The following is a 16,905-nucleotide window of genomic DNA, read 5'->3' on the forward strand; positions in this document are numbered from 1 at the left end:
GGTTTTAAGGAATAACTATTTAATTTTTGAAGCAATATAATGAAAGTTAACAAATACAAAAAAAAAAAAATCTGCAACACTTTTGTGGCAGAGAAAAAATTATATTGTAAACTGTGTAACAAAACAGAGCAATATTAAACCTAATGACACATTAGGCAAATAAAATTCATACTAAGCGTTTAGTCACCAAAAAAAAAATGCAAAGGAAATGAATACACACCCCCTCCCCTCAAAAAGTTAAATGGCTTGGTATGCCTCTGGTGAGAACCTGGAGGGAAGAAACAGGGATACCAGCAAATCGATAGAAGCTCAGGTTCATGACCCAAAATTAGAGTTAATCAACTGACAGCTTTATTTCTGTATTTACACTGGAAATTGCAGTCAAATGTCTTTATTTTTTTCATGTATAGTAAATACAAGATTGGTAAAATAATATAAAATATATATTTTTTAAAATTTTCTTTCTACAAGATTTATCTTTTCTTGAGTGTATAAAAATTTAATTGAAGCTTTAGACCATGCAATAATACATCTGCTACACAACTGTGTATACAATAATTATTCATACACTAAACTAGAAGAAATGATTTCGATGCCCTATAAAATATGTAAATAAATTTATTTTCAATGTTTTCCTTCACCATATTCTTGTTGTTACGATAGAGAAAATTTTTGACAATTCCAGTCTGTTTCCAGCAACAAAAAATATGAAGAGTAAAATGCACACTTTATGGCCCTATGCAACAAACCTCAATAAAAAGAGAAGATAGGAGAGTGCAGGTCATGTTTATAGCTCTCCTCACATGGTCCCAGAATATTTAAGCACACTAAATCCATGTTAGGAGAAGTGAGAAAACAAGCTATTCCTAAAGAGTAGGTCTACTTTTGGTCTGCAGTCTTGTAGATATCTAGTAGCCAGTTTGTTAAATAGTTTACCCGATAAGGCAGGGACTGCAGCGCTACAGTACCTATTTTTAAACGCCAAATACAGCCACTGAATCACTTCTTAGATTTTATTTCAGTCTTCATTTTTTAAAAATTCTTAGATACTTCTTTGTGTAGATCTCTATGTTAATCACTTCTTTTTCTTCTCTTTCTCTTTCTTTTTTCACGTTCCAAGATACTAGCATCCAGCTGTGTGCTACTCTGAAATTCGAATTGAAATAATGTTTGTATGTATGCATGTGTCTATGTATAATAACCCAACTTTTAACTTGTGGCTGACAACTAGAGAAGGGTGGGGTGGGTGAAGCCCCCCTTTTTACAGTCTGTTGTCCCCACCCACTCTACCCTGAATGTCCTTCATCACATGTTAATATGACCTAATTCTCAGTACGATGTTGTATGTTTGTGCGCTACAGATACTAGAATTTGGAAGACATGACAAAGTAGCAAAATTGCAAAGTTCAAGGACCCTGATGTTTAAAGAGTGGTATATTTAATGGAAGCTTGAATTTTTTTAATCACTTAAATTCTTAAAATATTCAAACCATCATTAGATAAAGCTTTGCTTATTTCATCATTCTCCAGTGACTATGGTGCAGTTCCTTAAAACATCCATGCCCACGCCATGGAAGGTCATCAGAAATTCCTTGGGGGACAGGGCCTTCAAAGTTAAAATTTTTAGAAGCAAAGTATGAAGCTAACCTGGAATTTCCTGATGGGAGGGAGGGGGGGGTGCAAAACAAAAAACCTTCCAAGGGAGGGTATGGATATTTTCTGGAACTGCACATTGTGACACAGGTGTATATCCCACAATGTAGTGTGCACTGACACTCCCCCCTTGGAAGGTTTACTGTTTTGCACCCTCCTTCCCCCAGGAAATTCCAGTTTAGCTTCATACTTTGCATCTTAAATTTTGACTTTTAAGACCCCCCTCCCCCTAGGAATGTTGTTGACCTTCCATGGGTGGGTGTGGAGTTTTTTCTTGATCTGCACATTCAGAAGAGAATCCTCTCCTCTTGTAGTGATCGACAACAGATCCTAATTTTGTTCTTGTTGACTCCTTTGAGTTCTGAAGTACCAGTGGTAAGAAACATTGATAAAGACTTCCATTATCCTTGCTGCATATCTCAGGAACAGCACCCAGATTTGACATTTTCTTTTGGATTTTTATGGCTGCTCAGTTCAATAAAACCCCCTTGATCTGTTGCTATGTTTCTGTTTTGCATGTCATTTTCTTCCTCTCTTTTATAGTTGTCCATCAGTTCTTGCAATAAGTAGCTGAAAAAAAAAATAAAAAGTAGAAGAAAATGTTTGAGATATTAATTTAGATAAAGATTAAGAGAATTTTGGTGAAGGTGAACTAACATTACTGATAACCAAACAAATACAGACAGCTTACTACAGCTTGCTAACAACTTGCTATTACCAACATCATCAGAACCAACAATAAATTTTTATAGACTTAGAAAACCATCAAATCTGATTCATTTAACATTTGACTGAAAAGGAGATTATAACAACAGATACCTAAATTCTAAAAGGTAAGCAATCCCCTCCCCACCCCACTAACCCACAGGGGGACTGAGGGGAGAGAGGTAAGTACATATATGTATTTAAGCAACTTATTATTAAGTAAATTTCTGTTTACAACAGCACTACCAAAGACAAAATTTATTCAGTTGATGTTCAAACAAATTCTCCCACTAGGACTATAAGAAATATATGGACAGCAGTGTGAAGAATATAGATCTCAATCATGACAGTTAGTTAAAGTGCTTACTCCATTGTTTCCGTGACATTGATATCTTCCTTCACAGACATCTCTGTCCAGCCTAAGAACGCATTCTCTCGGCACATTTTGTCGATTACCTCTTTCTCAACAGGCCTCGTCGAGAGGTCACTCTAGAACGAGAAAATATAGGAGAATGATGTCTTATTCTAGAAAGTGACACAGGCATAAATGGAAAAAAGAAATCCGAGTGCTCCTATCAGGAGTCGAACCTAAGACCTTCCGGTTACTAGTTTGGATGCTCTACCACTGAGCTACAGGAGACTCGTGGAAGCTAAGGCCATTAAATTAGGTTCATGGGACAAATATCCTGCATACTGCTAGGATTTGAATGCCGAATGTGTGGTATATGAAATAAACATGATGGTATGTTTCAAGCCTGGTGAATGAATGAGAATGATGTATTATTCTAGAAAGTGACACAGGCACACAAGAAAATATATGTTTGAAATGGATCCTTCGCAGCTAACGGTCACATGGTACGAAATCCGCCATGCTGGAGAGCAAGCTATGCATTGTGACATCTAAAACAAAGAAAATTCAAGTTTGACTGGATGAAGTCATTTTGTTTTGGATGTCCAATGTGCAACTTGTTCTTCGGCATTGCAGATTCTGTACCATGTGACCAGTAGCTGCAAAGGAACAATTTACCTGTACTAATGCCATAGGAAAACAATATACAGTATACAGTAATATTATTTTGAACCTTCCGTAGATTTTGGCACGATAAAAAAACATGGCTTTTGATTAGTTTGCTTTCAGCTCCAGGGATATCAGAGTGTGCAAAAATTTAAATTTTGAAAATCAGTACGGCACAAAATAATAGTCAGTTCAAAACAAAGAACAAGTGTTTACAAGCACTGTGGAATTTCAAGCCAATTAATTTTGCTGTATAACAAAATTCTAGGAAAATTACTGTTCAAATGAAAGAAAGCAAAATATGAACAATTTTGGAGCAAATTTTTCTCCATTCTTTTTCCTCCGTTTTTTTGGCAAGAACATCATGTTTCAAGATCAATGCACACAGATTCTTGTTGCGCATGTCTCCTTTGCAAGTAAATTCCAACTTACCTTATTTCCAACTAAAATACATGGAATGGTCTTTCCGTTAGGTAATGTGCATTTCTTATCAAGGTCTTTCTTCCATTTGACAGTACTGTTAAACGTCTGTTGGCTGGTCAGATCAAACATTATAACACACGCAGCTGCTCCCTTGTAGTAGACTCTTGTCATTGATGTAAATCTCTCTTGACCTGAAAAAAAAAAGCAGAAAAATATTGATCAGCACAATTCTTGGAGCAACAGAATCCGTGGAAGGGCAATAGACCCTTCTCCAAAATGGCAGCCAAAAATTCAAATAAGTTAAAATATTTTTAAAATGTATACCAGCACTAGAAAGAGCCATTTTACTTTTAGTAACCCTGCAAAGTTTCAGCATATTAGGTGTAATATCAGCTGGAAAATGTAAGTTGAAAAATGAAAAATTTCCAGACATTTGTATGGCTGGGGGTATGAAGTATACCCCCAGTCATACATACGTCTGTAAATTTATCAAATTTCATCTTAAATTTCTTAAGCTAATATAATACCAAATACGCTGAAACTTTGCAAGGTTACTAACTAAAAGTAAAGGTGCTCTTTCTAGTGCTGGTATCAGTTTTTCATTCAGTTCAATTTTAAATCATTCAAATCTCTTACCACCATTTTGGAGAAGGGTCTATTGATCCTATGTGAACATGACTTTGCCTAGCTGCTTTTAATATCTTGTCTAACTTTTTCCATAAAAGAACACATCCAAGTTTAAACCATCCTGCCTAGTTGTAAGGACGTCTGTATGGGAGGCTACAGAGGCTAGGAATGACTTGACTGCCCATCTATGGGCCACTCCACATGTTCAAGAATGTCCAGACAAGAAAAATATATAATAACTACTGTACTTTATACTCTGTTGCAAAAGTTTTGAGAATCTGAAATTCAATTAAGTAGAGACAAAACATTATCCTGTCTGCTTCACATGAACATAATAACTTACAAATAAGGTTAGTTACAATTTGCTTAAAATATAACAAAATAAAAAAGCTCATGACTTACCTGCAATATCCCATAACTTTCTCCACACATAAATGGACAAAAACAAAATACAACAAAAACATTAAGACAGTGTAAATTTGTAAATCATCAATTTTTCATGTCTGTCTCCTTAAGGACGGTGCCTACTATTGTTAATGTGCATATGTTCTGCGCATCTTGTGATACTCAGGTTTCCTATTGGTGGTGCCTACTAATAAAGAGATATTTTTAAGTGGTTTAAAACTATACGGCAAAAGTAGCACTAAGCAAGTGCTCTTAGTATCCAAAAAGAAAATTGGGGGTAACCATGAATATTTCAGAGATAATTATTAAGCTTCAATTTGAAACAAAATGCCATACATTACTTTGTATTTTACTGCCTTTTAGAATAATTGCTGTTTAATTATCTCTAAAAAATGTTGGTTAACCCTAATTTTCTTTTTGGATTTCCATAGCCCTTGCTAAGATCTGCTTTAATTCCCGCAGAGTCACAAACTGCACAAAAATACTTCAGTATTAGTAGGCACCATCCTTAAGGTTTTATTGACAGAAATAGAAATTCATTTAATATAATTCCTCACCTGAAGCCTTACAGTGGTATCTTCAGACATTTTAATGACTTTCAAGGCAAAATCCACTACAAAAAACACAAAAATAATTTAAGTTCAATACATTAACATTTATGTCAAGATGAACTTTGTCTAATTTTAGTAATGGTTATCCATTCAGCATAAACATTCCTTTATGATCAGTGATGAAACTGTTTCATTGAGCTGTACAGTCGACTACCAATAATTTGAACCCTTGCTAACGCGAACCTCACACTATAAACTCGAACCAAAATCCGTTTCCCCTAGACTTCTGTCGCACATTTACTGTAATTTTACCCTCGGTAACTCGAACCCTCAAAAACTCGAACCTCCCGCTGACCCGAAGCAATCCTTCTTTCCCTTGAGGTCATTTTCTATATAATTTTACCCCCGATAACTCGAACCATGTTTGTCAAGCCGTGACAGGTCATAACAAACAGTACTACAGTCCAAAGCATTGAATTTATTTTCAAGCAGCCTTTATATTCTTTGTCTTCTTTTTGCATTAAGAAAACGTGCCAGTCCAGTTCAAGTTCTCAGTACCTACAATCATCGAAAAAATGTGTTGGGAAGGTTACTCAAAAAGGCAACAGAAAGTGGGTATGAAATAAAGACATCGGCACATTTATTACTTTCGTATGTTGAGGCCTTTGTTTGTCAGTTCCCCTTCCCCCCTGTCCCCCTGTTCATTATTATGTTGGATTCCCCACAATTCATCTACAAGTAAAGATTCACTTTTGAAGCTCAACATTGAAACAGGGGAGGGGAGGAAGGTCAAATCGAGTTAGAACTTTGGAATCTTCCCAAGAATTTTTTCGATGATTGTAGTCTTCTCCTGCTACTCTGTTTTGTTTTAATTTGTTTCACGCTATGTTACGTTTTGATTTATAATTTGGAAATATTGTTCCATTTTCACTCACTTTCTCTATAATTACACTGTATGGATAGCAATCTAAACACCGTTTTTTCCTTATTTCCGGTCATTTGCTTTCAACTCCCGATAACTCGAACCTTTTTCAATTTCGAATTCGAGTTATTGGGAGTTTCATGTTCTAGTAGCTTCAAGTTTCCTGTAAAGAAGGCGATCTGTGTGTAAAATACTAAAAAATGGCCTTTCGAGTGAAAGCTCCCGATCAGCACTTTTTAGTGGGATTGTTTGGCTTTTTTTCCCAATTTTTCTCAACTTGTAATCTTTCAACCTTAAACTTTGCCACCGGTATATCGACGCTGCGTGCAAATATAAACACAAACATTTTCTTCCTACCGCCCACTGTTGGTTTATACTCGCGTCTTGGATGGTTGTTAACGTAACGCTGAACAAAGCTCGTTTTTCCAACTGTAGCATCGCCTATGATGATCACTTTAAAGAGTAATTCAGACATTTTTAATATCTGTTTGTTGTGTCATGAAATTAGGCCCTGTCGTCCGCCATTTTGTCCGGTGACTTCACGTGACTTTCAGTTGAGTTCTCCGGAAATGAAAAAACCGGAAGTGGTTGAAAAACCGGCTTTGATGAACGCTCTCTGGAACGATCTGGGAACGAGTTTATCTATCACGGAGAAAATACAGAAAAAAATCTTATCCCCTCCACACACCCCTGCCTGCAGACAGTATATTGAGAAAATACAAAACTGAATACAAGGGTGGCACTACGGCAAAGGGCAGATTTATTAGTGGCCAATATTTCGACTAATAGAATTAGTCTTCCTCAGGGCCAGAGCTATACTGAAAGAAAATATAGTAACGGCTCCTTAAATTAAAGTTTGAAAAATACATGGAAAAAAATGATTGACTAATACATGAAATGAAGACAGCGTACTTGTAAATATGAGATAACAAAAATATAGAAGAGTATAATCAAGGTTCAGCGTTCGTTTTTCCTGTTAATGCCTTCTGGAGATAATATTTTCCCTCTATAAATTAGAAAAGCCTCGCGTGCCTTACGGCGGGAGGCATTGATGGTGGGTTGTCGGTTCGAGAGGGATAAGTCGCATGTCCGCAGAAGAGTGGCCTGGTAAGTTGAAGTATGTAGGGACTGCTGCTGCTGTAGAGTTGGCGTGATGTGGGTTGTTTGTCGCTTGTCTGTGTTCTGTGAACCTTTCACGGATCGTGCGTTTGGTTTCGTCGGTTTCCCCTATATACTGTTTTTTACATTTTTTACATTCGATCATATATGTAAGGTTAGTAGGCTAGAATTACAGTTTATATGTTGTTTTATTTGCCTTGTTTCGCCGGTGTTGCTAAAAGTGTACGAAGTTCTTGCATTGTCAATGTAAGGGGAGGTGAGACATCCATGAGTGGAGTTGCAGCGGAAAATGCCAGAGGTGAGCTTTGGTGTCGTGTTAATGTTCTTTAGTTTTGCTCGAACCAAAAGGTCGCGAGGGTTTGGTGAACGAAAGTAAGCGATGAATGGTTTATCTTTGAATATTTATTGAAGGCGATCTGTGGAGTTGAGACTAGGTTGTTTCCTGTGAAGTATTTCTTGAATATTTGGTAGTGCTGGGTTATAAGTGATCGTGAAGGGGACTGGGGTGTTGGATTTATCTTTATCATGATTATGTTTCTGTAATGTCTCACTTCTGGGTATCTGTTTGGCTCTTAAGATTCAGCTGAAGATTTGTTCTTTCACAAAACGGTCTTTATAGCCTCGTTTTGTTGAATATGAGGGCAATTCTGCTGATCGATGTTCCTCTGCATTCAAACGGTTTTTTTAGTATATTGAGGGTCCCCTATGCTTTTTTCGTGAAACGTGATCAGGGCTTTTTTTTTCTCGTGAAACGTTAGTTAAGTTTTTATTGATACGCGATTCGTGATTGCCCCTCTCCAGACTGAATAGTGAGCTTACGCAACAGGACGGCTGAGGGAAGGGGCATACGGTGAAATATCGTTGTGTGACCAACATGACATCTTAGTACCTTCACATTTTTAGTCGATTTTCGACTAAAACTGGTGTTCTCTCATCTGTGACAACCTGAAAACCACGATCTGTAGGAAGGTTACAGTCTATAGCAAGAGACTGTCCATAGTCATAAACACTTGGCCGTCGCATTGGTCACACAAGCACAATTTGCCGTCCCACCACATCAGCGGTCCTGTTGCGTAAACTCGCTACTTTTTACGTACACGTGATTGGGCCGCTCGACTAAAAACCCGCTCTGCAGGCTGGAATAGAGCTGGCTGGAAACTGAATACATTAGACAGTTGACTGGCTGGAACGTTTCTAAATATCTAGTTTGCTGAGGTTTTTTTTATTAAAACACTGGTTCTAACTGGATAAAAAATCGGCCTCGTTTGTTTTTCCCCCAGGCTCGTTAAAAATCGTATTTGACTTTTCGTTCTAACACCGTCTTTACCAATGAAATTTAAAGGCAAGTTAAGTAGCGCGCCAGGAAACAACGGCGGTTCCACTGTTTTCCATCATGTGTTGTTCTTTCTATCTCTATATCACGTCGTGTATGTCAGTTGTCACTATAAACGCGGAGTACAGAACTATTTCAAATCATGACAACTCGGTGGCGTGATATACAACAGCCGGAAACCCGTCAACATTCGCAGGCTAAAGCCCACAAGTGATAACGTACGTGTCTCTGGAAACTTTTAAGGTTCGGAAATTTGGCATGGGATTTTGTGGGGTTAATTTTTGGTCCAGGGATTTTTTTTTTGGTTTTGTTGGAAGCCCTAGGGATTTTGTTGGGTTTTGATTTTTGCCCCCATTCGATCATCCCCGTCATTTGAAATCCGGGGTACTCCCCCCCCTAGGGCTGTCCCGAAGTTGCTCGGCAACTTTTGAGCAACTTTTCGGATTTGGAGCAACTTTTAGTCCTTCGAGCAACTTTTCGGATTTCGAGCATTTTTTTCCTTTTTGAATAACTTTCTCGCCCTTTTAAGGCAATTTGTAACTAAAATTTGTCTAAAAACCACCCATTAAAGTTCTAATTTAAACTTTTATGTATGATTCGGCCATTTCTGCGTAAAACACAGTGAAAATCTGGTCCCCTGGGCTGCCTGTGGTAGTAGATGAAAGTGGTCAGCGGTTGAGAGAGACTCAGTCTTACAATATTGATGAGTCAGTGTAATATAATTATGTATTGATATCTATGTAAAGCGAAATTTATTAATTAAATCGTTATTTGAGTTGTAAATCAATCTCTTACACCCAAAAATAGAAAGCAACTTTTGAGAAACTTTTGGATTTTGGGGCAACTTTTGAGCAACTTTTAGAATTTTGGAGCAACTTTTGAGCAACTTTTTTGGAAAATTGGAGCAACTTTTTGAGGAAATTGGAGCAACTTAGGGACAGCCCTATCCCCCCCCCCCCCCCCTGGGACAACAACAACAACAACAACAACAACAGTTTATTCAGTATTTCCATATGGCATACATGGCATTACCGACTTAATAGAGCTATATAATATAAAATTATAGTTTGTATTTGAATAATTAAATTAACATTGATTGTCGTATAACATTGAGTCATAAATATAAGCCGCGATTGTCCTACAGACAAAAGGATCAACGTTGTTAAAAAGAAACAAAATTTTTGAATTATTGTCTAGATCATTAAAATTTTGATATCTAACATTTATTTCATTGAAAAATTTTTTGCGTATGTCATTATAATGATGAGAAGAAAATAAAAAATGTAGTTCGTCTTCAATCTCATTTAAATGGCAAAGAGAGCAGATTCTTAGATTTTCAGGTGTCTTGTTGTGCCTTCCAGTTTCTATTCGTAAATTGTGATTTCCAAGGCGAAATTTATTGACTTGTCTCTTGGGAGTGTATTTTTTATTGGATCTAAAAAGTCAGTTTTGTGACAATCTTTTTTGAAGGTAGAGTAGAATTTTAGTTTTTTATTTAATTTCAATAAATTAAGTTGATGGTTGATTGAGGTTTTAGTAACAGTTAATCGAATATGTGTTTTAATGTTATTGAAATCGCTAACGTTTAAATTTGAAATGTTTAAATTTGAAGAGTTGCATAATGAATTAACTCTTTGCATTAGGCTCAGTTGGTTTTTGTCGGCCATTTCTTTTGAGAGGTAAAGACATTGTTTGGCAATGTTGTCTTCTGATAAGCTTTCCAAGTGTGACCAAAATTTAATAACATTTATGTCAATTATTCCTTTTATTGGTAATCTGCCGAGTTCATTTCTACATGCTATATTTGGGCATTGCTTATTGACTCCTAAATAGAGTTTACAAAAATGGATATGTGTTCGTTCGATTATGTCTTTTTCCCATGAGTGATAATCATTTTTCTCATAAACTCCCCAAACCTCTGAACCGTACATGAGGATTGGTAGGAATAAAGAGTCAAATAACTTGTTGACAATGTCAGTTGGTAAGTTTGAGAAGTTCAGGTTAACGGCGTGTTGCAAATATAGATCTTCTTGTTTTTTCTTTTAAAATTAATTTATTATCTCGAAAATTTCCATTTGATGAGAAATTGACACCAAGATAAGTGTAGTTGCTGACAATTTCTATTTTTTCTTTGTTTATCTTAAAATGATGATTATTGAAAGGGGATTTTCTGAGTTTCTTTTGAAAAATCATGACTTTCGTTTTTTTTAGATTTATATTTAGTAACCAGTCATCACAGAACTTGGATAATGTATCTTGTGATCTTTGTAATCCTTCAGATGTGTTACACTATAAATCTACACTATAAATCAACTCCAAATAAAATAAAATAAAATAAAATAAAAATAAAGAATATATAAATATGTACAATTGTATTTACTGCTTAAAGTTCCTTACACGAAAGATGTCTCTTCACTCTACGACAAAAGGAATTATGCTCAGTTATGTTTCTAATAGCTACAGGGAGCTTATTAAAAGTAGTTGCTACCGAGTGCTGAACAGTTCCTGATTCTCTCGGAATAGAAAGGGCAGACGAAGTCGAAGATCTTTAATAGTACACAATACCCGTCGACAGTTTGACAAGGACATGACAAGGGACATGAATGAAACGCTATTTTCCCTATCATGTCTTCGGGCCAGCCTTAATATCAAAATGGCTGAAAAAGAGAAAAATACAGCCGACAGCGGTACCTCTGGACGCTTTGCTGGAGCGTTTTACCATGACGATGCACCACGAGATTTCGGCCCGCGGTTCGCTTATGCCAGCTGGAGATGGTTCCGCGATGCTTTCCAATACCTTGTCCCCGACAAGACAGTGAGGGAATGAAAAGTCGGTACCTAGACCATATGAGACAAATCCAGCCCTTTCGTAGGCACCTCAGTTCCACCTTACTGACTTAAACTAAGATTCATCCATGTATATATATGAGGTCAAACGTCAAACGACTTGTAGTCTCGGAGGTACCCCTATAGTCTTGGACTCCTTTTACCTTAGTTCATTCTAACAATTTTCATTGCCGTTTCCCCGGAAACGATTGCTCCTTCGGTGGATTGTTGACCTTGTTAAGGGAATCAGATCACTCGAAGAGCTCTGTGAAAGCCGCTGCTATTTTTCTGTTTTTGGCTTATTACTGTGCCATGTAATGAAAATGTGCCACGTTTGTTAGTACAACAACTCAGATGCTACCTTTCGCCTCTTGATGTCTGGGGACATCAATCCTAACCCTGCACCGGTCTCTTCTTCGACTGCTGGTAAGATCAGTTGCCTCGTGATAAATGCCAGAAGCTTAAAAAGTTATCGCAAAGACAGCACAACAAACTGGCAATCCGTGTGTAACCTCCATCACATCCAGAACCTTGTGCACACCGAAAACTCTGACGTTATATGTGTCAATGTTGAACCAAAATATCAGCATCTCTGAAACTATTGCAACTGCATTCTGGTTTTACAATATTAAGGAATGATCGGTCTGATTGAGGTGGTGGTGGAGTTCTTATCGCAATCAAAACAGCCTCCTTTAAAGCTAGGTCAAAAAATTTAAACCTGAATCGGAAGCCAAGCTGCAACAGCTTGAGGTCATTTTTTCTGAAACTACTACGCTTATTGGTCAAATAATTTTATTCTGTTTTTAATATAGGACACCCAAAATGGAGACCCAAGTTGGATGGATGTATTCGATAATAACCTGCGAAAACAAATAAAGTATGCATATGTATGTATGTAACTACTTATTAGCTATGAAGCGGTCCACGTCACTTAGCCATTTTCCCAAGGGTGACACTTCATACACGTTCGACTGACTACAGTAAGCTGGAATTACGTCACTCGCACGATCTGTATGCAGCTGCAGTTTGTGACCAGTTCGACAATATTGTAATTTCGGGTGACTTGAATTTGCCAGACATCCTCTGGGACTCCATTGACAGCGCATCGGGTGTTAACGAACTAACCTTTATTGGAACCCTTCACGACCACCTCTTAACACAACTCAACAAAAAGCGCACTTGTGGCAACAACATACTTGACCTTGTAATTATTAGCGAGCCGAACAGTGTCAATGTAACGGACATATTGTCTCCAAAAGATAAGGGGGGTTTACAGACCATAACGTGATTATTTTCCAGTTTAACCTTTTTATAAAAGCCCCACCAAAAACTCTGAGATTTGTCTACGATTATGAAAAAGGCGACTTTAAGGGTCTGAGTACGGCTCTGTTAGCAATTAACCTCTCTTCTATCATAGCCAATGACGATATAAATACTGACTGGCATCGATGGAAAGACACGTTTCTTGCAGCGGTCTGTAACTATATACAGACCAAGAGGCTAAAGGGACGGAATCCCATACCTTGAATGTCCGGTGTCATACTTAATTTGATCACTGAGAAAAAGGAATCTATAAGACAAAAGCTGAAACTATCTCCCTTGAGCCACCAAAGGAAGAAGTTAAAAAAAACTTGCGCAAAACAGTTAAGCCCATGCTGCGGAATAGCCGTCACGAGTTTCTTGGTTTCTTGAGTCCGACCTCAACAAAAACCCAAACGGCGTTTTTTGTCGATATTGAAGCTGAATTCCAAATCGCATACAATCCCTGATCGATTCTCGATGCCAATATCAGCCAACGCGTACTCTAACCCAAGTAATCTTACGCCGTTAAGATCTTCAGCTGAAAATCCTCGTGAAATAGCCAATCTGTTTCACTCCTACTTCGCATCAGTTTTCGCTTATGACACCCTCTCCCCCCTTTATCTGGAAGCGCAGCCAATGCAACAGCCTCTCCTGATATGTCGAGATTAACGTTCACGGTTAGCGAAGTCCAGTCCGTGCTCGATGCCTTTGATGCCACGAAAGCCACAGGACCTAATAAAATCCCAGCAAAACTTCATTAAGCACTGGTTCTTTCCCGCAGAACTAGTAGAAGGAAGCTAACGTTGTTCCTGTTTTTAAAAAGGGTGAGGCCGAGTGGACGGAGAATTATACACCCATCTCCTTACTGTCACTGGTATCCAAAATCTTGGAGCGATGTGTATTTTTAAAACACGTCATAGATAGTCTGTACGAAGTGGTAAGAGATTATCAACATGGATTGATTAGAGGGAAATCATGTACCTTTAACCTTTTGGAAGTTTTGGGCCACGTGGGCTCCCTACTAGACAAGAAATTTCAACCTTTTCTATATACCTTATTGTCGAACTAATCTTCGAAAATTCTCAATTCGGTTTCAAGGTCCTACGTTTTTCAACTCGCTAAGTCGTGAAATTCAAAACAGTGAAAGTGTCAGTTTGTTTGGCAAAAGACTTAAAAAATTCCTGCTTTCTAAGTTAAATTGACTCTTTGTTGAGCTACGCACCTTTTCTTTACCTTTTCTTTTTTTCTTTCTTTCTTTCTTTTTTTTTTTTCTTCTTTTAAAAAAAATTAATTGGAATTTTCAATCAGTACCCTTAACTTCTATGGTTCATCCTACAGTTCTAGGAAGCCTATAGTTAATAAGCCCCCGGCTTGCCTTTAACACATTTAATATTGTAAGTAGTTAAGTATGAATATTGTAATAGTAAGAATATTGTGTGTCGTCTATAATATATTTATGTTGTATTTTTTGGTTAATGGCAAAATAAACGAATTGAATTGAATACTAGACGACGGAAAACAGGTGGACATGATCTATATCGGGATATGTCTAAGGCCTTCGATAAGGTGAACCATGGCTACCTGCTGCAAAAGTTGCATGAGTTCGGATTTGGAGGCAGCCTCTTGCAGTGGTTTAGCTCTTAACTTATGGGTCGCTACGAACGTTTAGCAGTGCTGGGTGAAACCTCTGATCCCCTGCCTGTCAGCTCCGGAGTACCTCAGGACTCCATTTTAGGCCCGATGTTATTTCTCACTGACTAGGTAAATAACTTGCCGGATTCGGTCCTGACGAGTCATGTTGCCACGTTTGCCGATGACACAAAGATATATAAACAAATTAAGTCTCAGAAAGATGCTGCGTACCTACAAGCTGACTTGCTTGCTGGCTAGTTGACAGATATCACACTTACAGCTGGCTGGGATTTTCATTTCTTAAAAGTCTTGCTCGTTGGCAGTGAAGAGCGGGAATTTTTTCCCCATTAACCTGTTAAATAGTAACCAAGATTGACGTAGGGACACTCAGCTAGTGTTTAGTGCAACATACGATTAATTTTCTCTAAAAGAGTCGTTGGGTACTCCTGCTCTATCCTTGATTGTTAGAGCATTTTTAAATAGCGTAGGAACAGGACCCAGTGGTCCAAAACTAACATAGCTGGAAACAGGATTAAAATAAAGTCTACGTCAAAACTGATAGACTAAAATCTTTTGGAAAAATCTTAATTGTACTAGTAATTAAACTCGAATTAAAGTTTATGTTAACCCGGTATTAACTTAATCGGGCTTTGAACAACTGGGCGCAGGGGTAAAGCCCATTCTCTATCATTCCTTTGATAAGACGTCTGCAAAGAATGAACTTCTAGGGAGCTTAAGCAACGACGACGGCAACGGCAACGAAAACGTCACCCGAAAATAAATCTTTATTTCATTTATGCTACTTCGAAATTATTTCAACTCGCTCAAAGTTTTACAAAAATGGCGAACTATCCATGCAGGAAACAAATTGATAGGAGTGGCGTACAAGTTAAGAAAGAAAATGAAAAATTCACCGTCCTGCGTTCACGTTCTCCACAAAACCTTCAATGTGGTCATTTCACGTTGTTGTTTTGCAGAGGACGGCAAAGAAATGTACCGAAGTGTAAAACGCACGTGCAGAGCGATTGTTTTCGCTCATTAAACCTATTGTTTTGCGGCGTTTTCGTTGCTGTTGCCGTCGTCGTTGCTTAAGCTCCCACTAAGGCTAAATCTTGGCCCTCACAGACCTAGTGGTATCGAGGTTACAAGAAAAACGAGTTACCTTTGGAGCGTAGACAGCAAACAAGTCAGTCGATAGAAAACAATTAATCCGTGAATTTTGTTTTCAATTTACCGTGAAACGTGAACAAGTTACTCGATTTTTGCGTGAATGTGAAGGAATTTTACGAATTATGCATGACGAGTGAAAAGCCCCAATATTTTTGCGTGAATGCATTTTGCAGGAAGTGGTATATGGGACCCTCTTAAGGACGGTGCCTACTAATACCGAAGTATTTTTGTGCGGCTTATGACTATGCGGGAAAAACAGATCTTAGCAAGGCCTCTTGGAATCCAAAAAGAAAATTGGGGGTAACCACGCATTTTTCAGAGATAATTAAGCAATAATATCTCTAAAAAGCGCCAAAATATAAAGCGATGTATGGGATTTTTTTCCTAAATTGAAGCTTAATTATCTCTGAAAAATGCATGGTTACCCCTAATTTTCCTTTGAGATACCAAAAGCACTTGCTAAGTTCTGCTTTCTCCGTATAGTTTTAAACCACGCAAAATTATCCCTGTATTAGTAGGCACCACCCATAGGAAACCCGAGTATCTCGAGATGCGCATAACGTATGCGCAGTAACAATAGTAGGCACCGTCCTTAACAGAGCATGTAATTTTTCTCTTTTCCTAATTACACAGGGAACTCTCCGAAAAAAGAGAGGTGTCCGTAAGGAGAGGTTCGACCGTATAGGGGATCCTCTGTATTATTAGGGAGCCTAAGCAGCGACGACGGCAACGAAAACGAAAACGTCACCTGGAAAATATAACTTTATTTCGTTCGGTTCTACTTTGCGATTGTTTCAACTTGCTCAACTTCTACAGAAACGGCGAACTATCCAGGAACCAAATTGGTAGAAGTGGCGTTCAAGTTAAGAAAGAAAATGAAAATTCATCGTCGTGTGTTCACGTTCCCCAAAAAAACCTTGAATTTGGTCATTTCACGTTGTTGTTTTTTAGAGAACAGCGAAGAAATCTACCAAAATGTAAAACGCACGTGAAGAGCGATTGTTTTTGCTCATTAAACCTATTGTTTTGTGGCGTTGTCGTTGTCGTGAAGGTACTCAAAGTTGTACTGATTATCCGACCCAGTTGATCGAAGCATGGTTAGCGCTAACCCGGGTTAAATACCATGACAACCTATAGGTTTTAATACCCCTTAACCAGTGGTTAGCGCTAACCATGCTTCGAGCTACTCAGCCCTACAAACACGCCAAAAATCGCATATAGC

At 37.9% G+C, this 16,905-nt stretch overlaps 1 protein-coding gene across 1 annotated transcript; it reads right to left on the reverse strand.

The window, feature by feature from the left end:
- Window positions 1-375: 375 nt before the first annotated feature.
- On the reverse strand, window positions 376-6,843 carry LOC146475802 (ras-related protein Rab-29-like). The gene is made up of 6 exons (XM_085115533.1): window positions 6,659-6,843; window positions 5,386-5,441; window positions 4,826-4,841; window positions 3,806-3,987; window positions 2,726-2,847; window positions 376-2,223 (listed from the first exon to the last, which is right to left on the reverse strand). Exons 1-6 carry the CDS (start codon window positions 6,774-6,776, stop codon window positions 2,073-2,075), a joined length of 645 nt encoding a protein of 214 aa, XP_084971659.1. The 5' UTR covers window positions 6,777-6,843; the 3' UTR covers window positions 376-2,072.
- Window positions 6,844-16,905: the final 10,062 nt, after the last annotated feature.

Source organism: Pavona decussata, unplaced genomic scaffold (genome assembly GCF_977016875.1).
Source record: "Pavona decussata unplaced genomic scaffold, jaPavDecu1.1 SCAFFOLD_83, whole genome shotgun sequence".
Classification (NCBI taxonomy): domain Eukaryota; kingdom Metazoa; phylum Cnidaria; class Anthozoa; order Scleractinia; family Agariciidae; genus Pavona; species Pavona decussata.

What these genes read in the sequence shown, in the direction of transcription:
- LOC146475802 (XM_085115533.1), bottom strand. Translation starts at nt 6,776, where the DNA reads ATGTCTGAATTACTCTTTAAAGTGATCATCATAGGCGATGCTACAGTT. An exon ending in GTATAAACCAACAGTGGGCG is followed by an intron (nt 5,442 to 6,658) that starts GTAGGAAGAAAA and finishes TGTTTTTTGTAG; the next exon opens with TGGATTTTGCCTTGAAAGTC. An exon ending in GTATTTTAGTTGGAAATAAG is followed by an intron (nt 2,848 to 3,805) that starts GTAAGTTGGAAT and finishes TTCTCGTTCTAG; the next exon opens with AGTGACCTCTCGACGAGGCC.